The sequence below is a fragment of the Trichoderma atroviride genome, chromosome 2 (assembly GCF_020647795.1).
Source record: "Trichoderma atroviride chromosome 2, complete sequence".
Lineage (NCBI taxonomy): Eukaryota > Fungi > Ascomycota > Sordariomycetes > Hypocreales > Hypocreaceae > Trichoderma > Trichoderma atroviride.
In genome coordinates this window covers 1,052,584-1,076,814 of record NC_089401.1, presented here as the reverse complement: position 1 = coordinate 1,076,814, position 24,231 = coordinate 1,052,584, and the positions used below count along the sequence as shown (strand labels likewise).

At 51.2% G+C, this 24,231-nt stretch overlaps 11 protein-coding genes across 11 annotated transcripts; 8 read left to right on the top strand and 3 right to left on the bottom strand.

The window, feature by feature from the left end:
• Nucleotides 1-19: 19 nt before the first annotated feature.
• TrAtP1_003060 (uncharacterized protein) lies at nt 20-4,192 on the top strand. Its single transcript, XM_014087664.2, has 2 exons — nt 20-804; nt 865-4,192. Exons 1-2 carry the CDS (start codon nt 679-681, stop codon nt 3,598-3,600), a joined length of 2,862 nt encoding a protein of 953 aa, XP_013943139.2. The 5' UTR covers nt 20-678; the 3' UTR covers nt 3,601-4,192.
• Nucleotides 4,193-4,600: 408 nt separating this feature from the next.
• TrAtP1_003059 (uncharacterized protein) lies at nt 4,601-5,416 on the top strand (the record flags this gene model as incomplete). The annotated part of the gene is made up of 2 exons (XM_014087663.2): nt 4,601-4,733; nt 4,809-5,416. The coding sequence occupies 2 exons, from the start codon at nt 4,601-4,603 to the stop codon at nt 5,414-5,416; spliced, it is 741 nt and encodes a 246-aa protein (XP_013943138.2).
• Nucleotides 5,417-5,780: 364 nt separating this feature from the next.
• TrAtP1_003058 (uncharacterized protein) lies at nt 5,781-6,077 on the top strand (the record flags this gene model as incomplete). Its single annotated transcript, XM_066111730.1, has 1 exon — nt 5,781-6,077. One exon carries the CDS (start codon nt 5,781-5,783, stop codon nt 6,075-6,077), a length of 297 nt encoding a protein of 98 aa, XP_065967809.1.
• Nucleotides 6,078-6,487: 410 nt separating this feature from the next.
• TrAtP1_003057 (uncharacterized protein) lies at nt 6,488-8,903 on the top strand (the record flags this gene model as incomplete). The annotated part of the gene is made up of 1 exon (XM_014087662.2): nt 6,488-8,903. Exon 1 carries the CDS (start codon nt 6,993-6,995, stop codon nt 8,901-8,903), a length of 1,911 nt encoding a protein of 636 aa, XP_013943137.2. The 5' UTR covers nt 6,488-6,992.
• A 1,097-nt stretch (nt 8,904-10,000) lies between these two features.
• Nucleotides 10,001-12,441, top strand: TrAtP1_003056 (uncharacterized protein). The gene is made up of 2 exons (XM_014087661.2): nt 10,001-12,166; nt 12,230-12,441. The coding sequence occupies exons 1-2, from the start codon at nt 10,474-10,476 to the stop codon at nt 12,355-12,357; spliced, it is 1,821 nt and encodes a 606-aa protein (XP_013943136.2). The 5' UTR covers nt 10,001-10,473; the 3' UTR covers nt 12,358-12,441.
• A 13-nt stretch (nt 12,442-12,454) lies between these two features.
• Nucleotides 12,455-13,620, top strand: TrAtP1_003055 (uncharacterized protein; the record flags this gene model as incomplete). Its single annotated transcript, XM_014087660.2, has 1 exon — nt 12,455-13,620. The coding sequence occupies exon 1, from the start codon at nt 12,982-12,984 to the stop codon at nt 13,618-13,620; it is 639 nt and encodes a 212-aa protein (XP_013943135.2). The 5' UTR covers nt 12,455-12,981.
• A 462-nt stretch (nt 13,621-14,082) lies between these two features.
• Nucleotides 14,083-14,755, top strand: TrAtP1_003054 (uncharacterized protein). The gene has a single exon (XM_014087659.2). It carries the CDS (start codon nt 14,233-14,235, stop codon nt 14,578-14,580), a length of 348 nt encoding a protein of 115 aa, XP_013943134.1. The 5' UTR covers nt 14,083-14,232; the 3' UTR covers nt 14,581-14,755.
• On the bottom strand, nt 14,754-15,724 carry TrAtP1_003053 (uncharacterized protein; the record flags this gene model as incomplete). The annotated part of the gene is made up of 2 exons (XM_014087658.2): nt 14,754-15,539; nt 15,596-15,724. 2 exons carry the CDS (start codon nt 15,722-15,724, stop codon nt 14,754-14,756), a joined length of 915 nt encoding a protein of 304 aa, XP_013943133.1.
• Nucleotides 15,725-16,433: 709 nt separating this feature from the next.
• On the bottom strand, nt 16,434-17,580 carry TrAtP1_003052 (uncharacterized protein). The gene has a single exon (XM_014087657.2). It carries the CDS (start codon nt 17,423-17,425, stop codon nt 16,517-16,519), a length of 909 nt encoding a protein of 302 aa, XP_013943132.1. The 5' UTR covers nt 17,426-17,580; the 3' UTR covers nt 16,434-16,516.
• A 2,203-nt stretch (nt 17,581-19,783) lies between these two features.
• TrAtP1_003051 (uncharacterized protein) lies at nt 19,784-21,590 on the top strand (the record flags this gene model as incomplete). The annotated part of the gene is made up of 4 exons (XM_066111729.1): nt 19,784-20,035; nt 20,096-20,185; nt 20,243-20,406; nt 20,465-21,590. The coding sequence occupies 4 exons, from the start codon at nt 19,784-19,786 to the stop codon at nt 21,588-21,590; spliced, it is 1,632 nt and encodes a 543-aa protein (XP_065967808.1).
• A 378-nt stretch (nt 21,591-21,968) lies between these two features.
• TrAtP1_003050 (uncharacterized protein) lies at nt 21,969-24,201 on the bottom strand (the record flags this gene model as incomplete). The annotated part of the gene is made up of 4 exons (XM_066111728.1): nt 21,969-22,207; nt 22,275-22,472; nt 22,541-22,683; nt 22,751-24,201. The coding sequence occupies 4 exons, from the start codon at nt 24,199-24,201 to the stop codon at nt 21,969-21,971; spliced, it is 2,031 nt and encodes a 676-aa protein (XP_065967807.1).
• Nucleotides 24,202-24,231: the final 30 nt, after the last annotated feature.

Here is a 24,231-nt window from a genome sequence, read left to right as displayed (position 1 = left end):
GGGCTCAGCTCAGCTTGACCTCAGATTCGCGCGTTTCTTCTTGCATGGACCGGCAGCGCTTTTGTTTTTTTCCCGCCAGTGAACTGTGCTGTTTCGGGTTCCTTTTCTCTTCTCACCCGATTTCTTCAACGGCCACAGATTGATCGCATTCCGCACCGTCGCCCGTCTCTCCTAAGCCTTTTCTCCCCAGCGGCACATCCATATCCACGTACAGCGATCGCGCGCGCCATACGAATCCTCCTCGGTCAATACGACTTTACATCCATATTAGATTACTGGGCAGCCTCCCGAAAAGAGAAGCTGGAGCCATTCCTTAACGGCTTTACGCTTACGGTCCGGTTCGGCCCAGCGGCAGGGATATCGCATCGCACTACCGTTTTCCTCTCCGCACTTTTGCATCTTCCATTTGTCACGATGCCGATTCAGGCTGTTTGCTGGATCAACTTGATAGAACCCTAAGTTTTCTTCGAGAAAGCAAGATACTTTCAGCCACCAGAACGCGGCGCCGAGCTTGATTGCTCGAACGCCTTGGACCCAGCGGGCGTGCGATACCCTCACACCTTCTTTTCCCATTTCCAGTCTTTATTTACCATTCCCTCGGCCACCGTAAACATCAACAGTCGCATCTCCTTCTTCGGCATATTCTCACCGGCAGCCGGCCTCGCTCAGTCTCTCAAGATGCCTACGCAACACGTCGAGCCGGAGTCTCACGATCTTCTTCAAGATGTCGCCAACGCGCTGCTCAAGGCGCGAAAGGTGGTTGTTGTGACTGGCGCTGGAATCAGTACCAATTCTGGCATTCCGGTTCGTCAATCGATTCGGCAGATGTGCTTCATGTCTGGCGGCTACTGACTGCTGATCCAGGATTTCCGCTCCGAGAACGGACTCTACTCCCTTATCCAAGCCCAATTCGATGCTGCGAACCACCAGACACGATCGGTCGAGCGCTCCCGGACGGATGGTACTGGCGCCGGCGCCGGCGTGGAAGAAGACGAATCGGCGAAACGTGGAACGAGTATATCGCGGGAGCCTTCTCCAGAATTGGACGAAGTTGCTCAACAACTAAGAGAAGACATCAAGGCGCGCGCAGAATCCGAAGCTCTGGCGTCCGGCAAGGACGCTGATACACAACGAATCGAGCCCGCCTCAGCTCCCGACGCGTTAATCGAAACCCGTTCGATCACTTCACATCCAAAGTCTGCACTTCTTCCCGCGCCACAACTGACGACATCTCCTCCATCCTCTCCTCCCAGAGAGGCCTTCATGCTTACTCCGTCATCACTGCGAGCCCATGGGGACCATATCGCCGGCGCCTCTCATAAGCTTGTTTCGTCCCCTCTCTCTTCACCCCCGCCAGTTCTCTTCGACCCCTTCCATCCCTCCTCTCCTTCAGATGAAAACATGAGCCGCCGCAGTAGCACTACACCGTCTGAAATGGACGAATCTCAGGAGTTGCCGCCCGCTTCCCAAACGTCCAATGTGGCGAGGACGTCTTTGCCCAACATGAAGGGCAAGGATCTCTTTGACGCCTCGATATGGGCAGACCCTACGAGAACCTCGGTGTTTTACCAGTTTGCAACATCATTGAGGCAAAAAGTCCGGGAGGCCGAGCCTACAAGCTCACATAAGTTTATCAGTCATCTTAGAGATCGTGGCAAGCTCGTGCGATGCTACACGCAAAACATTGACCAAATCGAGGAAAAAGTTGGCCTGTCGACATCTCTTCTGGCCGGCCCTGGCAGTAGGGGCCGCTTCTCACGCAAGTCAACCGCAAACACGGCACAGCTCAATAAGATGGTCGAAGAAGTATCCAGCGGTGAGAACAGCAGCGATGCTGCTCCCTCTAGCAGCCAATCACCAAGCGAGACGCCAACAAATGCACCAGACCAGCAATCACAGACCAGCACCACATCATCCCAGCCCATTGGTAAGACGGAAGATGAAACTACCACACCGCCAGATCAACCCAAACCAATCCCAAGAAAGGAGGCGCCGGCACTGCGTTCTGGTGTGGAGTGCGTCTTCCTGCATGGCTCTCTACACCTTCTACGGTGCTTCCTTTGCGGACGAGTTTGCTCTTGGGACGACGAGGACCGCGAAGTGGAGACGCTTTCTGGCCAACAGCCTGAATGCCCTCACTGTGTTGGTGCCACTGAGGCTCGCCAGGAAAGGGGCAAGCGTGCGTTGGGCGTGGGCAAGCTGCGCCCTGACATTGTGCTCTACGGTGAAGAACACCCAAACGCCCACCTTATCAGCCCCATCGTGACGCATGATCTTGCTTTATATCCGGACATGCTCCTGATCCTTGGGACGAGCCTACGGGTCCACGGCCTCAAAGTCATGGTCAGAGAGTTTGCAAAGACAGTGCACAGCAAGGGTGGCAAAGTGGCATTTGTCAATTTCACCAAACCGTCAGAGAGCTCCTGGGGCGACATCATCGACTACTGGATCCAATGGGATTGTGATGCTTGGGTAGCCGATCTCCAAGTTCGCATACCAAAACTTTGGCAAGACCCCGAACCGCCAAAGATCAGGAAGAAGCGTGAAGTAGGAGGAGCCGGCGAAGAGAACAAAGAGGAGAAGAAGAAGCCGCCCGCTCAGAACCCTGTCGCCTTGCGTGACACCAAAGTGAATGGCGCCTACTGCACGTTGAAAATCTTGAAAGAGCTGCGAAGAATTGCGGGCAGCCCACCACCACCACCGTCTTCTTCTTTACCGCTTCCTCTACCTATACCTATGCCGCCACTACATTGCACCACGGCAGCCATTACCGCCACCCCTGAGCTCCCTGCTCCCGCCCAAGTCGTCCCTGAAGCTGCCGTTATAGACGCTTCACCTGTCAGCACGCCAAAAGCAAAGCCCAGGCGTTCGCGTAGGTCAGCCCCTGGAACCATGGACAGGCCAAAGAGGACACCATCGACATTGAATCCAAATCATGGCCGCACAAAGAAGCCCGCAGAAGAGGCCAAACAAGACGTGCCCGAGACACCTGATCAACCCCCTTCTGTCAACACGGTGGAAGAGTTCAGCTCCATTCTACACTCTGTCAAGTCGAATCCCCGTATTAGGAAGAGGAAAATGATTGATGGAGAAGAGTTTGTGTTCCCTGCGGTTGGGAAGAAGCGCGCTGCATTGGATAGCCTGTATAAAGGCCCTGAGGAAGAGGACAAGAAGACGCTGCCCCCTCTACGTCCAAAGCCCGATCCAGTAGCCACATTTACGCCGTCGCTAGCTGGATCTGAAGGATCTGCAGAGGACGCTCTCGCCTCAATTTCGGTCAATATACGAACGGCAACCGCATTTGCAATGCCGGAGGCATTCTACATTCAAGACCCACTCGTCACATTGTTGGAAAACCCACCCCAGTGGAAAGCTCTGGAGATGAACCTTGGTGAAGGCAAACGCAGCAAGCGTCGCACGTCCAAGAGGTTTCAACCGGTGCAGATCGAAACGAAGGCGCAAGCAGAAGCAAACGCGGCACTAGCACTGGCAGGCCTCAAGACAAACAGCCCTATGGTGACGCAGGTTGCCCATGCCGTTTCTGGCAGCGGACTTTCAGAATTGGCCGACTGGGCGTCCCACTGGGATTGCAGGAAATAGAAAGATGAAGAACGGACCACGTGGATATGTGTCTTCTTTACGAACCAGTCGCTTCTTCTTTCGTTTTTTTCTTTGCTTTTCTTTTTCATCCAATATCACTTATTCCTTTGGTGGAGAATCATGCCTTGAGAGATGCCTTGGACAAGGGAAAGGTATTATAGAGAGTCGGCATATATAGTGAGCATTTACACGGGTGTTGGTGGTCATGATGATTTAATACGACAGCGCTGGGAATATCGGGACTGTGCCTTTCTTTTTTTTTTCCCTTATTGTTTTTTCTACCAGGCACACATTTGAGTCACGAATCGTTTAGGGATTTAGACAACGCTCAGCGTGATTGATGTGTTTTCCCCTCTTTCTCTTGAGAGTATACATAGGGCGGACAATTCTATATCGGCTACAATGACATGATTTTGCACGATCGATCTGATTCACGTTTATAATAGGCCGCTACCGGCCCTGCTATCGCCAAGTGTTCATTCCCCTCACCAAAGGGCGCCGTTGATGTATTAGCCTGGCTCAATGCCCCAGTTGCCTAGGAGATTTACGGGTATTGATAACAAACTTGGATTAGACTCAATATATAAGCATACAATAGTGACTTCGTATTCATACAGTATTAAGCAAAAGAGCCACTGATGCGTGAAAGGCGGAATCATACCGCTTAGAACTAATTTTTACGGAGCTCACTTGGAGTTTTCAGCTTGGTGGAGGCCATCCTTAGCCTACCTAGACTGCTCAAGCAGCGGGGCAGAAAGGCAAGAGTAATAGGACCAAGAGTCATATCGGTTACGAGCATGCATTAAGAATTTAAGATTCTATTTCGGCGGTTAATTGTGGTTTGAAGCAAGTGACTCAACTAGAAGGTTTCCGCCGGCCGGTTTCCGGAAGAGAGAGTTGTGTAGCGAATAGACTAAGGAGAGAATGGAGATGGATATAGTCTGGGATAGGCCGAAGACTTTAACATAGCTGAGCTCTTGTTCTTAACATCTAATCAGCAATGGGTTCCGTGACAATCCAGCAGCGAAATGAGTTGGGAGAAGGAAAGATTGGAGAGGATGGTTTCAAGGTGTTTGGTGGACAGCTGAAAAAGGATTTCCTATTTGCCCCTGGGTGGAGGAACATTAACCATGGTGAGTTGTTTCATGCAATGACATTCGACTGCTACAACCAGGACTAACCACGCCGTGCTTATATGCGTTGATCAGGCTCCTTTGGCTCCATCCCCCGAGCCATTCAGGACAAGATGCGTCACTACCAGGACACCATCGAGGCGCGACCCGACTTCGTCATTCGCTACGAACATGGCAAGCTCAACGATGAATCCCGTGAAGCTGTCGCGACTATTGTCAATGCACCGGCCGAGACAATCACATTCGTCAACAACGCAACAGAGGGCGTCAACACTGTCTTCAAGAACATAAAGTGGAACAAGGACGGCAAGGATGTAGCCTTTTATTTCACGACCGTCTATGATGCGTGTGGGAAGACAATTGACTTTCTCTACGATTTTCATGGCGAGGGCAAGTTTATCAGCCGCGAAATCAAGATTTTGTACCCCATTGAGGACGAGGACATCCTACAGCGGTTCCGCGATGCTGTCAAGCAGGTCGAGGCAGAGGGAAACCGCGCCAAGATTTGCATCTTTGACACCGTCTCTTCTAATCCGGGTCTTGTCTTCCCCTGGGAGGCCATGACCAAGGTCTGCCGCGAGCTCGGCGTGCTGAGCTTGGTGGATGGTGCTCAGGGCATTGGCATGGTGCGGCTGAACCTTTCAGAGGCGGATCCTGACTTTTTTTGTGTCGAATTGTCATAAATGGCTGTTTGTGCCGCGTGGGTGCGCTGTGTTTTACGTTCCTGTGAGGAATCAGCATTTGCTGCCGTCGACGCTGTCGACGAGCCATGGCTATATACCCGAGACTGGCACGCGGAGCACGCCGCCGGATATATATGGCTCGAAAAGCTTCTTTATCAATAACTTTCAGTGGGCGGGTACGAAGGATTACTCGGCAAATTATTGTGTCAAGGATGCTGTAGCCTACCGCAAGAAAGTCCTCGGCGGGGAGGAGAGAATCTTGAACTACCTTTGGGATCTGAACAAGAAGGGCAGCAAACTCATTGCAGAGATACTGGGCACAGAGGTTCTTGAGAATAGCAAGGGCACGTTGACGAACTGCGCCATGGCGAACATTGCGTTGCCGGTGTGGAAAGGAGAGAAGGGGCCGGAAGCCAAGGAGACGGATGTTGTTGTGCCGGTGGAGGATATGAGCTTGGCTGTGGCGTGGTTGATGAGGACTCTTGCGGATGAATATAAGACGATTGTGCCCATGTTTTTGATGGGGAATAGGCTCTGGTTTAGGACGAGTGCGCAGGTATACTTGGATTTGGCGGATTACGAGTATCTCGCGGAGTCGTTGAGGGAGATGTGTGAGAGGGTTAGGAAGGGTGAGTATAACGGCTGGCAACCTGATTGGTGATGGCAGTACATACTTGGATGTATGCAGTTACAGGCTGGGCCTAGAGGTTACATTTCAACCTCGTTAATAAAATGATTACTCACAATGGCTGCATGCTCCATCCAAAGGCTGATTTAACTCACACTCATAGCACAATACGAATCTATCCACGTGAAAATCTTGACTATAGAACCCTGCAAACTAATTTATCCAATTCTCCGACTATATGATTAGGCAATGATGCATATATGCACCCAGTTCTATCCAGTAAACATAAGGCGAGTGGCATAAGCAAGGCATAATCAAGGCAGAAGCAAGAAACCCCACTGTAGCCTAAGCTTTTCTCCATTAATTGGCCCATCCACACACCCATTCATCCCTGCCGTTGTGCTAAATAGCTTCGCCACAACAGGTAGATACAGGCAAATCTAATTCAAGGCTCACAGATGAATTGTAGAGATGGTAGCCCCAATCTTGATATATTCCGGTGGCCTACGCTCTCTGGAAAAAGAAAAGAAGCTCAACCTTTCTGCAGGTGATGACTCTCAACAACGTTATCAAATATCGCTTTTAAAAGAAGTCGCGGTATAGTAATCAGCAAGATGTCACTGACAACACTCTCTTCGCAAACCATGGGTTGTGTGGATTTTAGGCAGGATGCTGATGATCTATCTCTCGCAACGGAAGATGGTCTATGTTCTGTCTGCCAGAAGCTTGGCTTTGACTGGTCTTGGAAGTGCCCCGGATGCGTTGATGCTTCTCAGTCGAATTTACAAATCGAAAGGCATTGTCATATCGGCACAGTGAAGCGCCTTCTTGGCAAATCATCCTGCCCGGGCTGTCGACTCATTCTTTCATCCCTCGAAATACCAGGACCGGGCCCACCATCGCTCATGGAGCAGGAAATACAAATCTCTCTCGGCTTTTGGTCAAGTCATGGTGTATATTCTGAAAGTTACGAGGGGGGAGTACGAGCTGCCTGAAGCAACCGGATTACTCGACGAGGACGATACCTTGTGGGTAGCATGCTTTGAAGTAACTCTGAAAGGCCCTCGCGCATCTCCTGATTCGATACAAAGTGGAAGGATTGTCAGAAATGGCCCGTGGTTTGCCGAAGAGAAAAATAAACTCGGAAATTTGGACATGCGCGGTCGAAGCGTTTCTCCCATAATTGGCGTCGGCATAATCAAAGATTGGATGCGAGTTTGCGAACAGGGCCACAGTCGTTGCAAAGTCTTGGCTCCACTGTCCTCGAGAGAGAGCAAATTTCGTCTTATTGACGTTGAAGAGCAAAGGATTGTTGATTCCACACTTTCAGAGAGGTATATCGCTTTGTCTTACGTATGGGGACCCAGTACGCTTGCAGTCCTCACAAAAGATACCCTTTCTCAATATTCTTTGAAGGGGGGGCTACAAGCCATACAGCTACCGCAAACTATAGCTGACTGTATGCAACTTGTGAAGAGTCTTGGCGAGCGATATCTGTGGGTGGATTCCCTTTGCATTATACAGGACGACGATGACGACAAGCTGGAGCAACTCCGCACCATGGATACTGTATACCGCAGTGCAACTTTGGTTGTAGTTGCAGCTGCTGGCAACGACGCTCACGCTGGCCTTTGTGGAGTTGGCCATCTCAAGCGTCGCGAATGGCAAAGAAGAGAGACATTGTGTGGCCTTTCATATATTACAGCTCAGCCACCGCTTCGTGAGATCCTCAAGGGAACCACGTGGAGTTTGCGAGGCTGGACATTCCAAGAAGCAATGCTCGCGCGACGAATTCTGTTTTTAACAAACCATCAGATGTACTGGAGCTGTAAAAACAACAATTGGCGTGAAGACATGACTTGGGACATCTCCGGCGACATGTGTCTACATTCTTCGTCTGACTCGTTCTGGGAGGCGCACATATCGCAGTGCCGTACAGCGAGATACTGCCAAGATGTCGTGGCCTTTACGAAGAGAAAGATTAGGGAGCAAAGCGATGTTATCTGGGCATTCATGGGCATCCTTAAATTGCACTCATCTCGGTTTCCGGAAGGCTTCATCTGGGGTCATCCACTGGAGAGACTGGATGCGACGCTACTTTGGGATGGATGCCCTGGTAATCACCAGCGAACTGCCCAATATCCTCTCAGCTTCAACGATAAAGTGCAGTTTGTGGAGTATCCCTCCTGGTCGTGGCTTTCCACAGATGCTCCAGTCGGATTTGAGAGTGAATGCGGAGATTGTATAATCTCAGCAGTAAGCTGGCATAAACCACTCCTCTTTGAAGATTCCACAGATACTACTACCGGCACTTGCACGCTCGATGGCCATACGAAGAAATTTTTCTCAGGTTCAAGAGGCGATGTCACCAAATACGGGCTACTGCAGTGTACAGCTGAGACGGTAGAGCTTTCTGTTGTTCGAAAGCCCTCAAAAGCGAAACAGGATGACCGAGGTTCAAATCTCCTAGAGAAACATTTGGCCAGTGACAGCAAGTCGTCTTATCCTCTTTTAGGCAGTGATCGAGTCGAGGCCACAGTATATCTACCATCTGGAGAGAGTGCCGGCAGTGTCTTTGTTTACAAAGACTTCTTTGAAGGCAATGATCAACGACTGGGGCAATTCATATTGCTATCAGCCAATGCCAAGGAAGAGGCAGATGAGATTTGCGTTGAAATCCACGGTGGGCGGGACTGTGGTAATATATCACATGGGCATGCCTGCAAGCATATTCAAAGCTACAACATCATGTTGATTGAGCGGCGTGGAGACATCACTTATAGATTGGCACTTCATAAAGTAGAAAGTGAACCATGGCGGAAGGTGAAGACGCGCAAAGAGCACTTCATTCTAGGATAATCATGAGCTAGTACGCTTCTGAGAGAAATAAACATTTGTTCTATTGATGGTGTTTGAAAACACGCTTAAATCTATACCTTGTGTACATGCTTTGCATTGCTCGTTTGATACTCGCCATATTCTACCCTGCACTCAGCTGAGATGCCAATGTCGAATCGACTCTACGGCTGGAATTACTCCGCAAAAAAAATGCCATCGCATCTCAGTAGTTTCCATTATGCTGTACATCTTCGGCACCATCAATCCATCCGAAAAGCTTGTTGTCATACCATGAAGCTTAATGTTTCGATCCCGATGCGGCAGTCTACGCCGTCAAGCATTGACCGACGATCGTCAGCTGTAAAGACTCACTTTCACATGAACGGGAACATGTGCTCGGCTTAGAAGGTTGTATCATCTCAAACACTTTACAGAAGCTGAGAACAAAAAGCAAAGAAACGGCGAGATTACCCGTCTCCCGCACCCCTATTACAGCAGAGGCGGATATTCACGATTGGCCCAAGTGGGCGCTACGCTGCCCGTTTCAGAAGATGGGGTCTCAGCCACCAGGCGCCGGGATCTCGCTGTTTCAGCGCCATGAACAGGGCGTCTCAGCCCCTGCGAAACGCCAGCCGGTCTCCGCAGCGGCGTTTTGAGGCTTTGGTTGGCTTTGGTTGGCTATGGGTCCTTTTGTCTTTGAAACGTCGTGTTTGAAGGAGACCGGCAGAGAAGGGGGGCAGCAGCTGTTTTTGACCATTTGGCCCTGCGTCAAAGCGCTTTCGGTGTGAATAAGACGCTTCGTATTGCGATTACTATTTGTGAATGGGAGTCCGCGTCATGGCATTGGATGGATTAGAGGAGCGGCAGGCAGTGATGCCGAAATCGTGCAGAAATAGGCCCTCAATGCACTTGAAATGAGGACTTGTATGCGAGAGGGTCCGCTCGTGATTGATGAAATTAGATTGCCGAATACACCAGCTCCGGTCGATTGGATAATGGTATTTCCGCGTCTTCGATCCTTTCATGCCTCTGGCCGAAATTGGGCATTGACTGCTGGAAATTAACCGGCTGATCGTCCGCGGCCAAACGCCGTGCTCTTCACCGCGGTGCTTACTGGCGTATTTCACCTGGTAGCATTGGCCCCTTGGAGTGTAAACGCTCGCTTTGATCATCACGATTCAAAACCTCAACACCTACCATTCCCGGCTTAACGGCTGCAGGTTCTCGGCTGATCAGAGTGGAAGAAACAACCGCTAGCACCGAGGCCGTAGCAAGACCAGCCGGGATGGCGTTGATTCCAGCCAGTTGCCGGTCCAAAGCCATCGCGGGTCCACCTATTGTGAGGCGCCCTGTGTCTGAAGCTTAGCCCCAGTCAGCCATCTCCACGAAGCCGCCTGCAGAGATCACAATGCATGGAAATGAGGAGGCAAACAGGAAATCTCCCGCTACTACTAACAGCAACTATGGGGAATCGCTGTTTATGGGACCTGGCTAGAGGCTGGCATGGGCCTGGAGCCTTCTCCTGCTCTGCCCACTTGGGCAAGGTAGCAGATCCTGAGACTTGTCCGCGTCTCCTGGGCCCCTGTTCCCGATGTCCATCGAGATGGGGGAATGCATAGGTATATATTCTGCCCATCTCTTGGCTTTTTTGTTTCCTCTTCTCTTTTCCTTCTCCAGCCACCTCTGTGAGGGACGAAAAGCAAAGTCATTTTTTTATTTTCCTTTTCATTTTCTTCTTATTCAGTTCTCTTTTCAAAACCACCTGGTGTGGGTTTATTTTCGCTTTTTTCTTGTATATACACAAACCGCCAAAAACAAAACTACCCTCTTTATTTTTATTTTCTTTATTTTATATTTAGAAACTTCGTTTACTATGCATTCACGACTTCTTTTGGCAGCCCTTTTCCTGGGCTTCATCGCCCTGGTTTCGGCCGTGCCTATGCAGAAGCGCTCGTTCAAGGTGGAGCGAAGAGCCAACCCCAACTTCACTGGAAACGATGGATTGAAGGCTCTGGCAAAGGCCTACCGCAAGTTCGGTATGGAGATGCCCCAGACCATGAAGGATGCTATTGAGGTTCGCAAGGCTACCGATGCCGCCCGCCGAGCTGTTGCTGCCGCCGCGGCTCCTGTTCAGGAGGCCCCCAAGGCGAAGCGCCAGAGCCTTGCCGACATCCTTGGTGAGCTTGGCCTTCTTGGTGGAAACAACAACGCTGGTAATGGAAACGGAAACGCAAACGCAAACGCAAATGGAAATGGAAACGCTGGTCAAGGTCAAGCTGGTAACGCCAACGCCGGTGGACGACACCACAAGGGCAAGGGCCAAGGCAACGGTCAGGCTGGTCAGGGTCAGGGTCAAGCTGCTGGTAACGGAACTGCTGCTGGTAACGGAACCGGTGCTGCTCAGCCCGCTGCCAACCCCTCTGGCCAGTCTGGAAGCGTCACCAACACCCCTGAAGGCAATGATGTTGAGTTCTTGTCCCCTGTCAGCATTGGTGGCCAGACCCTGAACCTCGACTTCGACACTGGCTCTTCCGATCTCTGGGTCTTCAACACTCAAATGTCCTCTCAATTCACCGCTGGCCACACTCTCTTCGACCCCACCAAGAGCAAGACTTTCAAGGCCATCCAGGGCGCTACTTTCCAGGTCTCCTACGGTGATGGCTCCGGTGCTGAGGGCAACGTCGGCACTGATGTCGTCAACGTTGGCGGTGCTTCCTTCAACGCCCAGGCTGTTGAGATTGCCACCGCTGTCACTCAGCAGTTTGTCGACGACCAGGCCAACGATGGTCTGATGGGCCTCGCCTTCTCCAAGCTCAACACCGTCCAGCCCCAGCAGCAAAAGACTTTCCTCGACAACGTCGCCAGCTCTCTCGCTGAGCCCGTCTTCACCGCCGACCTCAAGAAGGGTGCTCCCGGAACCTACACTTTCGGTGCCGTTGACCAGACTGCTTTCCAGGGCGACCTTACCTTTGTCAATGTCGACAACAGCCAGGGCTTCTGGCAGTTCAGCAGCGAGTCCTTTGCCGTCGACGGTGGCTCTACCCAGCAGGCTACCAAGGGTGGTCAGGCCATTGCTGACACCGGCACCACCCTCCTCCTTGCCGACCCCATCATCGTCAACGGCTACTACTCCCAGGTTCAGGGTGCCCAGAACGACGCTCAGGCTGGTGGCTTCACCGTCCCCTGCGATGCTCAGCTCCCCGATCTTGACCTTGACGTTGGTGGCAACTACGTCGCCCGCATCAGCGGTGCCGACCTCAACTTTTCCCCTGTTTCTGGAAACAGTAAGTTTACAATCCGCCCACTACCTCTATTAATAATGATTAATGACTGACATGTATGGTCAGCTTGCTTCGGCGGTCTCCAGGCTACTACGCAAGGTGGACTGGGTGTCTATGGTGACATCTTCTTCAAGTCGCAGTTTGTGGCTTTCAACATTGCCAACAACACCCTGGGATTGGCTCCTCACAACTAAGCGAAATAAGCGAGAGGGAAAGAAAAAAGAAAGAAAGAGAGCAGTTTAATCATAGAGAAGAAATGGGAAATATTAAGACTTTGCAATAACATCCGTGCTCCAATCTTTGTAATTTTTTTCTTATACGTGAAGTGATGCTATGATTGGAGGCAAAATCCCGGGTCCCACATTGAAATCTCCGATTGTGTTTCAGTGCCAGGACAAAATACACCCTCAACGCGATAGAAAGTCGTATAACAATGTTCCTATCCTGGCCCCTTGTGGGTGGGCTCTACATAGCCGACGGGTAATTAAAAGACCTTAATCTTTCCTATTTCCTATCTCTTGCTTTTTCGAGTCCCTTGTGTCTTCCCCCCTTGGGCAATATATAGAGCAACCAATGGTGCCATCCAGGCCGACTTGGCAGCCCGGTTTTATAACAGATTGGTAAGAGGCGCGTTGGACAGAATGCCCTGTAGATAAACGACGATCGTTCCCCACAGGCCAGACGCTCATATCTTTTATAAACGCCGCTCTATAATAAACGCCGTTGACTGCTTGCTGCCCCTGGCCCGCCGGTCGAACAATCTTGTTTGATGCTCCTGGGTAATAGGAGTGGCAGCGGTTTTCAGACCTGTCTGCAAGATGGAAGACCAGGCAGAGCAGTCGAGACGCCCCGACACCACGCGCGACCAACGCCGCGATGCTCAGCTGATGCGCCGGCTGGGCTACACTCACGCCGCCATCAGCGCGGAGCTCAACCTGTCTCTCAGCCAGGTCCAGTACGCCCTCTCGCACACGGACACGCCCATCACGCGCCCGGGACGCCCATCAAAGCTCACAGAGGCGCAGGTCCAGGAGCTCAAGGCCTTTATGGAGGCGTCCAAGGAGAACGAGCTGATGCCCTTTGGCAAGATTCCGCAGGCGCTTGGCTGGGACGTGGGCGAGTACTGTATCCGCCACACGCTGCGGAAGCTGGGCTATAGACGCCCTGCAGGCGGCCGGAGGAAGACGGTGGCTGTGAAGAAGAACAAGGAGGGCGAGGCCGGCAAAGGGACGCCTCAAGAGACACACGCAGAGACACCTGCAGAGACACCTGCAGAGACACCTGCAGAGACACCTGCAGAGACACCTGCAGAGACACCTGCAGAGACACCATCAGAGACACCTGCAGAGACACCTACAGAAACACCTACAGAGACACCATCAGAGACACCTACAGATACGGCTGAAAATACACCCAAAGATACGTCCACCAACGACTCTGGACCTGTCGAAATCTGAGGCTGCCTCGGCTTCGGCTTGAGCCGATGACAGCGCCCTTTGACAGCATCTTGGCAAACGGCGCCGTCGACTTTTTGCTTACCTATTCACACCATTGGGCGATGGCCCAATGGGGTAGCGGAGCACTCGACGATCCCGACAAAATGGTGGCGTTTGGTCCGCGTAAAACGTGCGCCGAATCGAGGCACAATGTGAGGCTGAGCTGTGCTACGAAAGGGAGCGATGCATTCCATCGGCCCTTTTGTAAAACCCCGCATTTTCCGAGGCGAGTGAGGCGAGTGAGCCACGAGATTAATGATCAAATCGGTGCCAAAATCCGAGTATGCATGTTTTCGGGGCCTGGACTAACTAGTCGATCATGACGGTGACTGGCCTGAAGAAGACGCGTGATTTCAATAGGGACTTGTTAGTCTGCGGCTGAGAAACATGGCGTGTAGTACAATGATTTATATAACTCGGCTTCAGCTGCTTCTTGGTTTTTATTTGCAAAGCAGAATTTATCACGAGTCAACGCCGGTTTGATCATTTTACTCAACTACACATTACAAACTACAACAACAATTTACAACCACAGCTAGTTCAAAACAACTCGCTCACCGAGACGAATTCGCAATGGGCAACTCCAACTCAAGCCCCGACTCGACAGACAACGCCGAGGGCAAGAAAAGCCTCTACCGGCGCTACGAAGACAAGAAGCGCGGCCCCGGCGCCACCGACGAAGACATCCTCAAGTACACCGGCAAGACGCGCGACCAGCTCAACGCGTGGGCCGAGACGGCGCCCGGCGTGGCGGGGAATCAACCCGCCGGCAAGCTCGCCATTGGAGCGGCATCGGGATTTGCTGGCGAGGGCGCTGCTGGCGGCCTGGGAGGCTGGGGAGTTGAGGGGACGAGGAAGATGAAGTTTCCGCCGCAGCAGAAGCCTGTCAAGACGGTTGAGGATTCGGAAGAGGAGGATTAGAGTGTGATACCTATTGAGCGTTTGGGCTGAATGTTAGCCATGGATTGTTTACTTGTTTTGTTCTGCGTACACTGAGAGTCTACTTGTCTAGGTACGAAGAGCTGGAGACAATAGAGAGAGAGCCGGCAAAGACTTGATATTTATTACAAAAGACATTCAACGTCATTTGCCATCTAATTCTGTCCTGTCCGGTTGAACGCATTCTGCCATGTGCCACTTGGCCATTGAACTTCCCAGGTTTCTTCTTCGCATAATATCGTTGGGAAGTTTTGATCAAAGATGGAGCGCCTTGTAATCCTCATTAAGGGAACTTCTTCTCGCATGTGCATGGCTTCGCCATCCTCTTCGTCTACTTCCACACTATCCTCATCTTCATCTTCGCCTAAATCCATGCAGCTGTCGCTGTCTTCATCATCGCCATCTTCATCGCCATCATCGATGCCTTCATCATCGCCTTCGAATCCCCGTTGATCATCTATGCTCTCTTCTTCAGACGCAACGTCAAAGATGGTATCCTCATCATTAGAATATTCCTCTTCGGACTCAACCATTGCCCTGAATGCGTTATTTCCGTCTTCAGGCATACCCGCAAAAGGTACCGGCGGGGCCCCTGCTTCATTTTCTGGAGAAATACCATGTCTATATATATACAGCCCCGGAGCAAGTCTATTCTGGTAAGAATCCGAGTATATAATCTGCCGCATAGATTCGTCGGGCAAATCTGACAGGTACTGGGGCTCATTTCTGGATACGCCCACTAAACTCTCAGCCCTTGTATCGGAAATAGAAGCCCAGTCGGCGGACTGTGGTTGATGCAAATCCTCGTAGGCATCGCTTATTCGTCTAGCATGTTGATAGTAGAAATCTTGAGCGTAGTCATCGTGAATGCCAATACGTTGTGCAGCTGCCATCTGGTGTGCTTCGTAGCGGTCATTTGGTAATGGTAACGGTGTAAACGCCTGTTGAAACGTTAACCATATATAGCGTAGACGGTGAGAATAACGCAAGACCATACTTCTGAGTCAAGCTCGAACAAGCGCTGCCATTGCTCATATTCTGTTTGAATAAGGCCGAGCTCGTCTTCAGCGGACAGTAGAAGAGACCCAGACCCGAAGCTAAAACCATATAAAGAGTGATATTCCATGAGTATATCCTGAACAGTCGAGTCCAGATGAACTAAAATTCTTGGTTTAAATGGCGACGAAGACTTGAGCTTTGTTTGTACGGCGATGATATTAAAAAATGAAAGCAACGATACTCTTATGGCTTCTATCTGTGAAATTACTGCTACATATATTAAAGACTGCACAGATGGCTTATTCACATAATACTCGTCATTCAAGACAAGGTGAAGACGTTCAATAACTGAGCAGTTCAGCAGGCTGCTGTGTAACCATGCTGTGAAACGACGCCTCCTTCGCCGCCATGACAACAACCCTTTAGCCATTTAGTAGGAGTGTTCACGACATGACACATGACAAGCCGAGAGATGTGACACGACATCTCGGATTCCCGCTGCACCCCCCCAACCAAGTGAACAATCTTCGAAGCCCGCCGGTGAGATTAACGAGGCATCGCCATTAAATCTGGCATTAGGGTAGCAAATCAGCACTATTTGAACTGCCTATGCACAACATTCGATTCGACAGCCCCCCTGCGTTGTCGACTCCGCCAAGACGGGTGAGATTGCAAGATTACGCACGTAGCCTGCCAGGTGATCGTAACCAATAGGGGAAATGCCGTGTGCTCTGCTCTTATCCACATTGACGGCGAAGTAACCATTTGTCACACAATTAGTCATGCGTCATCGATACGGACGGACGGCATGCAACTCGGGAATCCAACTGAAGAATGTGAATACTGTGTATTTTATGTTTATTCTAAAAGTCCGTTTCAAAACACAGGGCCTATCCTATTCAGCAACAAATGTATAGACCTACTCCTTCAAGTACTGCCTGAGAATGTCCTTAATCTCCGCCTCCGTCACCTGCTTCAATCCCAGCAACTCATTGTCGAGAGTCTCAAACTTGGGGCCATACCGCGGATCGTTGATGGCGCGGACAAGGTAAGGAATGAAAGTCTCAGGGCCCAACAATCCCTTTGCCAACCTGTCGTCGGCAACACGAACAATGTCGTCGATCTTGACCACCTCGGGCTCCCAATTTCGCTGAGGCGCAACCTCCTTGGCCAGCGCGAAGAGCCCGTTTTGCGAAATGGCTGCGCTCTGAAACCGGACCTCGCGGTTCTTGGTCTCCTCGGGCTTGGACAGGATGGCCAGGACGGCTGCGGCCACCGTGTCCAGTTTGGTGGTGCTGAAGACGGTGTTGCCGCCGTCAAAGAGCTTGGGCTTACTGTCCACCGTCTTCAGGAGGAACTGGTGCTCCAAGCCCCAGTCCAAAAACGGGCCGCTGTATGCAAAGGTGTACGTGAGCGGGGATGACTCGGCCTTTTCCTTGAGATATTTCTGGATGGCAATCTTTGGCGCAAAGACGGGCAGCGCTCGAGCAAGCTCGTTGTTCAAGTCGCAGCCGAACTCTGAAGGCACAAAGCGCTTGACGCCGGCGGCGATGGCAGCATCGATGAACTTCTTCTGTGTGTCGACGGGCGTGATTGGGTTGATGGCCGATACAACCGCATCCTGGCCGGCGAGAGCAGCCGTTAGAGAGTCGAGAGAATCATAGTCGACGTCGACAACCTTGAAGGCGCTGGGGTAAGTGGCGCTGGAACTGCCACGACGGAGGACGGTGACGTTGAATCGCTTGTCGTTGAGAAAGGCATCTACAAGGACTTTGCCTACACTGCCACTGGCGCCGATGAGGGCAACATTTTTGAGAAGAGCAGCCATTTTTTCTTTCTTCTTTTCTTGTGTGTGGGGGTGTTGTTGTTATTGTTGTTTAGCAAAAAAGTTGTAAGAGCTTGATGCTGGATCTATTGAGAGTCTGTTGTGTAAATGGACATGACCACTGCCGACTCTCTCTCTTTTAAACATGAGCAGAGGCATCATGAGATTCGGTGTATTGCGTGTTGCATTCTACTTGCGCCATTTCATCCCACATTACAAACGCCTTTTTACTCAGCTTGAAGAAGGCTATGATTGGCAAGCACCGCCAGTGTTGGGAGTTGCTCAGGATGCTCCGCGATTATGCAATCTCTTAGCCTCTTACAGAGACTCGCCCCCATAATTTCGTGTTCTCGCTGAGTGATGGCAACTGGGCTACAAAACAATGGAGAATATTAGTGGTATAGCTGTAAACATGCCTTTATAACGAGACTCTTACGCCCTCTGTCACACGTATTCTGCTGTATTCACCGTATTCACCGTATATACCGCTTCATCTGCTTCTGCCACTTTACCCCTCGCAACTTCTGACGGCTTTACTGTAGTCTTGACGCTTATATCCATCTGCATGTGCATTTGCATTTCCATCTGCTCACGAAGGGTAGCATCCTGCTAATTCCTTCTGCCACCCTGCCACTAATTCCGCTTGGCTGCTAATCCCGGCAGCAATCTCTCCATCTCAGTGGCCCAACTCCAGGACCGCTCTCCGGGACTGCCTCCGAGGGGGAGCCGCCGCGCGCCTAGGCTGGAAACAGGCACGGCTGGGCGGATGACATATCGTAGCCATCGCGGCCTAGGCTTCTTTTGGAGTGGGAGATGCCGACGACTCTCTTGACCGAAGCTGGTTCCGCCATGTCTTTTCAAAGTGGGATGGCCGAGGCCAAAACTCCCACGGCCTTGGATAAAGAAGCAGATTTATCATCCTCTGGCTACTACCCCGGAGCCTTGTCGGCCACGCGCCCAGATGTTTTGGTTCTTTTTTTCTTCTTTCCTTTTTGTTCTTCTGTCATACAGGCTATTTCTGAGTAGTTTTCTAGATTCGTTTGTCCGATACCAACGCTGATTTGCCGTTTTTATTTTAGCGCATTTGTCTTTTATCAACTTTTGACTTGTACCTTTGGGTTTTTAATCAACTAGACATCTCATCCCACCCACCGCTCCGAAATCTGATCTGATCTCAACCGCCAAAAAAGCCTATCGCGCCCCGAGCTGTTGGTTGCTTGGTAATTTTTCTAAGCCCTCTCTGGGACCATTCGCCGAACTGCTTTTCAATCTTTCTTGTTACCAATCCCGCGCAACCCCGCCACTAAACTCGCGGGATCGCATCTCGAGATCTCGGCTCCGGTGGGAGAGGCTTTCGTGGAGTTTGAGTGGGTTTGCCGCCAAAAGCACCATTCAAGATCTCCCTCTCCAGGTTCGAAATACACACCATCGAGGGTTCTCAAGGAGAGCAAAGGGCGAATCTGGATGGGCTTTTGCCCCAATCGGGACTCGTTCACTCGTTCAGCCGCATAAGCGGATCTGTTAGACAGCAGGCCTGGCTAACGAGATCCCCCGGCAAAGCCCATCGCATACTACAAACGTGCTCCGTAACGACGTCGCGAGAGAGTCCACCTTCGGATGGGAAGTGGGAGACACCAATAGCCTCAGGAGATGGCCCCCCCCATCAGGACAGCGTCACGTCTGCCACTGCGGAAGAGGCTTCCTTCGCAAAGAGCACCTTCGCCGCCATCAGGCTATACATAGCAGTCCCTCTTTTACGTGCCATGTGTGCTCTCGATCGTTTAGTCGCAGGTGAGTTGAGAAGTACCTGCTGCCCCCTCCCCCCCCTTTTCCTGCCAGAGTAAAATGAAGAGGAAACCAAGCTCCTCCGTCGTGAGCCGACCAAAGGGACGCAGGCTAAAGGTTAGAAAACCCGGTCGTTATAGTGATCTTCTTCGCCGCCATCTGACATTACACGATGGCCCTGCTCATTCGGATTCTAAACGGGTACGAGCCTGTGATGCCTGCCACGCCAGCAAGATCCGATGTGATGGAGGCACGCGGTGCTCTCTATGTACCAAGCGAGGGATAGACTGTGCTTTCACAAGAGGGCCTGGGCCCAATGGCACGTCTGATTTACAGCGAAGAAGCGTCTCTTCATTGCCATCGACTTCTAAATCCCACTCGCCCGATACTCCCACGCCCAGCATACCGACCTCAGATGCCGATGGCACTGTTAAGACTGTTACAAGCCTCTCCACCAGCTACACAGATATCGTGGGCCCTGCAGATCAGGCAACGCAGCATCTGGATCCATCCATCGCCACGGCGGGGCTGAAACTAATCCTCAACGTCATTTCCAACCCCCTATCATCGGAAACAATGTCAAGAAATCGACTACAACTGCCTGAAGAGATAGAAAAGTGGTCCTCGGAATGTCTAAGAGCATACATCACAAACTTCCATGACCGGTGGCCCATATTGCACATCCCAACCTTTGAGCGGGAGGTGATTTCCATCGGGCTAAGAAGCACCGCCATCATGATCGGCTCTTGGGTCCGGAACGAGACTGCAGACAACAGCCTCGTATACGACATCCACAGCATCCTTGTCAAGAACCTCCTCGCTGATCTTGTAAGTCGCCCTCTCAATTATATGGAGAGGTAGTATACTTACATGGCGGAACTCTTGCAGACAGAAACTACTGTGGACGCTGCCGGCGTCTGGCCCATCAGGACCCTTCAATCGGCCTTGTTGAATGTTATTTTTGCATTTGAATGTGGGGTATGTTGTGCCAGTTTCCAGCAGAGATGCGAGACAGATCCTAACTGATGGTTACAGAATGACACACTCATGAAAAAAGGTCGCCTCCTATACAGCCTTCTTGTCACTGTATTCCGACAACTCAAAGTCTTCAACGCCGAGGCCGTGGAGCATCAGATTCGGATCCATTTCAGCGGCGATTTCCCCCCATGGGCGTTTGCCATGAAGGAAAAGTGGAAAAGGTGAGAAAATATAATTCCCCTGTGTAGTCCAAGTGCCATGCTAACCCCCCCCTTTTAGGCTAACCACCAATCTGTTCAAACTCGACACATATATATCCCTATTAACGCAACAACCACCATCAGTCCAACGCGAAGAAATGAGCCTCGGCTTAACCTCCACATTCGCCCTATGGAACGCCTATGGCCTCGATGTCTTCTTCAGGAGATGGCCTTCCGAGCCCCTGGAGCGATCATCGTACAAGATCTGCGACCTCGCGCTGGGATCTCAACAGCCAATATCGCCCGTCATGCTCGTCGAAGACATACAAATCCGCATGATGGGCGTGACCAACTACGTCTGGATCCTGAGCAAGATGCGAGGGAACCCGAACCCGGCACTATGCGCATCCGCCGACCAGAAAGAGCTGATAGCCACCCGTCTAAAGCGCTGCAAGCTGCAACTGGACGGCATGGCTGCTTTGTGGATGGATCCAGAACAACACAAGATGCACATTGAGTTCCTGCTTAGAGCGTACATGGGCTCGGAAGAGCCTTTCCACAATGACTGGGAAAAGTACTCACGGGGCCGATTCTTCTCGTATGTCTTTAGCGCCACCATGATGTACCACCTCCTCAGCATGCACATCTACGCCGACGCCCAAAGCTACATGCAGAATCTCCCAGGCATCACATCAAGCCTGGCCCCCTGCGGCATTACTCTCCCGAACCCCCCCAATACCGCTGAAATCAAGGAGTGGGCAATGTCCATGGACAGCAGAATTGCAGTCTCACATGCCATCGTCGCATACCGCGTCTATAGCGGCCATGTGTCCCCCTCTGAATTGAAAGCCGAAGTCGTCGATCCCATCGCCCACATGACCATCGCGGTAGGGGCTGGCATTTTATGGACGTGGATACAAAACAACGGCATGACGTGCACCTGCGATTGCATGAATGTGCCGCTCGTTGACGGGCTGGACTTTGGCTTTGTGCGTCTAGAGACGGGGAAGAGCCCCGAAGTGGAAAGCTGGATACGAACTGGGGGTGATGTCTGGCTCAACGGAGTCCAGGTATGTAAATGCAATGTAGGGGTTTGGCTTTCGCCATTTGCTGCGATACTGGCGCACGGGGCGAGGAAATGGGAAATTGGTAACGCATTTGCGCAGAAGCTGTGGAACCAGCTTGGACTTCAGCGATCTGTTTAGTATATGTTAAACTTTATGAAATTGGGACAAGGGAGTTTCTGTTTTGCATAAGAGCATTGTATGTATGATTGGCAAGGAAGCAAGGGATCTGGAATGTATATAACTAAGCTGCATATAGGTACTCACAGTATAAATGATAGGTACTAGGCATGCATTATTGCCAAGTAGAGGACCTACCTATACAGACAACAAGGTCAGAATGACATGAGTGTTTTCAACAAAAAAACCGAGCTCAGCGGCTGCAAGATGGTACCATTTTATTTTCTTCTTTCAACATGCAATCAGCAACAAGCAAGGGCTAATATCCAACGCTATATTACAAATGAAGCAACTATGCCAACTTTTGCATACAAAATAACCGACTTTTTTTCTCTCTATTTACAGGCCATCATTTCCACGCAAGATTGTAGCCGCCTGGCGGAAGAAAGAATCCAGTCGGAGTCTGACAGGTCGTAGAAGCAGCCGTCCAGGCTTGTGAGTGGTTTCTCCAAGGCGCTTCAGAGCGTGATGAAAATCTTGTAGAAGCTGGTATGCAGCCTCAATGTGTCCCTGGTCAGAGGCCAGTAGGAAGAGGTAAATAAGAAAGTTGCCACATAAAATCAGCTGAGACCGAGCATCTGTTTTTCTTTGTTAGCGCAGTTGCAAGACGTTTTTCACAAAGTCGTCATGGCTGTCAATACTTACGGCGGCACCAAAAGCCACGCAAATCTTCTTCAGAGATGGAACTGAAAAAGCTGACGAAGCTCTGAAACTCGCTGAGAGCGTGAATAAACCACTTTCGAAGATTTGACTCGGGGTTGGCCTTGGCTGCTCTAGTGGCAGGGTACATCAAACCTCGGTACAATAGCGCTTGAGCAGCATAATACGTAAGATGTAGGGGACCTGGGCAGAATATGTTAGTATCTCTTTTTCTACTCAAAGGAATCCCTCTGTTAGGATCCCCCACTCACAGTTGCTAGCTACATCCTGTCCTCTTTCAGGACCAAGAGCAAGGCATTGCGGAAGCAGGACATGCCAATCTTTGAACTTGTCTCGCAAGATGTTTAATTGTACTGCCCTCTCGCCCAAGGTTGATAGGCTGGGTCGAATTTGACTGCGCAGATGATGTCTTGTTAGCAACTACGTTGAAGGTGAGATTTTGTGTAGCAAAGTCAACTTACAAGCTGCAGTCTAATACATCTCTCAGGACCATTGTGAGATTGATAAATTGCAAGAATCGAGCGCCAACCGAAATCTGAAAGACGGCATCTTCAGGATCGACCATGTGCCGTAAATCCTCGGGAACAGTCTCGTCAGCTCGAATGTCGTCCATGTCAGGCGGAGCTGTGCTGAATGACGCGTGGCTTATGTGCGGAGGGTTCCCATGGCATATTGAAGACCAGCAGTCTGAAGCGTATACTGCCCACCAAAGCTTCTTTCTGACTCTTTTCTCCCACGGTTCAATGCTCCATCGGCTAGGATCTTGATGAAGGCCTATTGTCTGGGCACACGCCGTGGTCTGTGCCGTCATGGTCCACATGCTCGGCGTTTCAACGCTGTCGACATCGGGCGGTGTGATGTGGTGAAGCAAAAGGCCTGCTTGTAGGCTGAATAGATTGGGGTTTTCATGTTCGCGCCTGAGGGCCTCGTGGGCGTGGTCGATGCATTGGTGCTGCTCAAAGGGACAAGCCTCTTTAATATCCCAGAAGACGCTCGCCATGCCATAGATTGCACCGCGCAACGAAGCGGGGATCTTCATCTTGTTGGTCTTGTACTGACGTAGGAAACGGGATTTGGTGACCACGGGGTATATAGGATGGACATGCTTGAAATACAAGCGCACCAGGTGATCGCCGTAGGGCCATGCCAACGTCTCAGTTTCATCCGAGGCGGCTTGCTTTGCTTCATTGGTGAAGTCGGGGTTCTCATTTTCCAATAGCAGGAAGTGAACCGGACGATCGTCTGCCGTAGGGCCTCCAGGATACACCTGGATGATGTTGGCATCGAGCTCATCATTCTCGTTTATGATGAGGCATCTGAAGGCATCCAGGAGGTATATGTCTTGTTCACCCGAGGGCCCCATTGAGTGAGCCGTCCTGTTGAAGTTATCTTCAAGTGTATGAAGAGGATAATCAGATGCCAGAGGGACTGGAGGAGAGAGGCCATATGAGGTTGGTTCCAAAGTGTTTTCAGTAGGCCCGTTCTGGCGAATCAAGCCCTGATGTACAACTGCCGCGGGTGCGGACGACTGTTGCTCCAGACTCAGGTCTCCGGCGGCACTGAGTCCTGCCGACGACTGGATAGTGTCCGCCGGGCTAGAATGCGAGACGCTACGGCGTGGCAGAGCCGGCGAAGAGCCCATGGCTGGAGGCGTGACGAGCTCGGCTTCAGAGACTCCATTTTCAGTGGCACTCTCGCTCTCTTGTTGAGACGAGGCCTCATCAGGGGTTGGCGAAGACTTGCACACTATTCCCCTGCTCTTACAGAATAGACCTGCGAAGTTGAATTTAGCACTCGGTGGCGCCGTAGAGTTTGGGATATCGGGAAGCGGGACGAGACAAATCAAGATGCAGTGGAGAGATGCAGCATGCAGATGCGTAGTATCGGCCAACGGGACGCCTCGCATACACATGCATACGGCGAAAAGAAGGGGGTGCGTGGC

What these genes read in the sequence shown, in the direction of transcription:
- TrAtP1_003060 (XM_014087664.2), top strand. Translation starts at nt 679, where the DNA reads ATGCCTACGCAACACGTCGAGCCGGAGTCTCACGATCTTCTTCAAGAT. An exon ending in GTACCAATTCTGGCATTCCG is followed by an intron (nt 805 to 864) that starts GTTCGTCAATCG and finishes CTGCTGATCCAG; the next exon opens with GATTTCCGCTCCGAGAACGG.
- TrAtP1_003056 (XM_014087661.2), top strand. Translation starts at nt 10,474, where the DNA reads ATGTCCATCGAGATGGGGGAATGCATAGGTATATATTCTGCCCATCTC. An exon ending in TTCCCCTGTTTCTGGAAACA is followed by an intron (nt 12,167 to 12,229) that starts GTAAGTTTACAA and finishes ATGTATGGTCAG; the next exon opens with CTTGCTTCGGCGGTCTCCAG.
- TrAtP1_003054 (XM_014087659.2), top strand. Translation starts at nt 14,233, where the DNA reads ATGGGCAACTCCAACTCAAGCCCCGACTCGACAGACAACGCCGAGGGC.
- TrAtP1_003052 (XM_014087657.2), bottom strand. Translation starts at nt 17,425, where the DNA reads ATGGCTGCTCTTCTCAAAAATGTTGCCCTCATCGGCGCCAGTGGCAGT.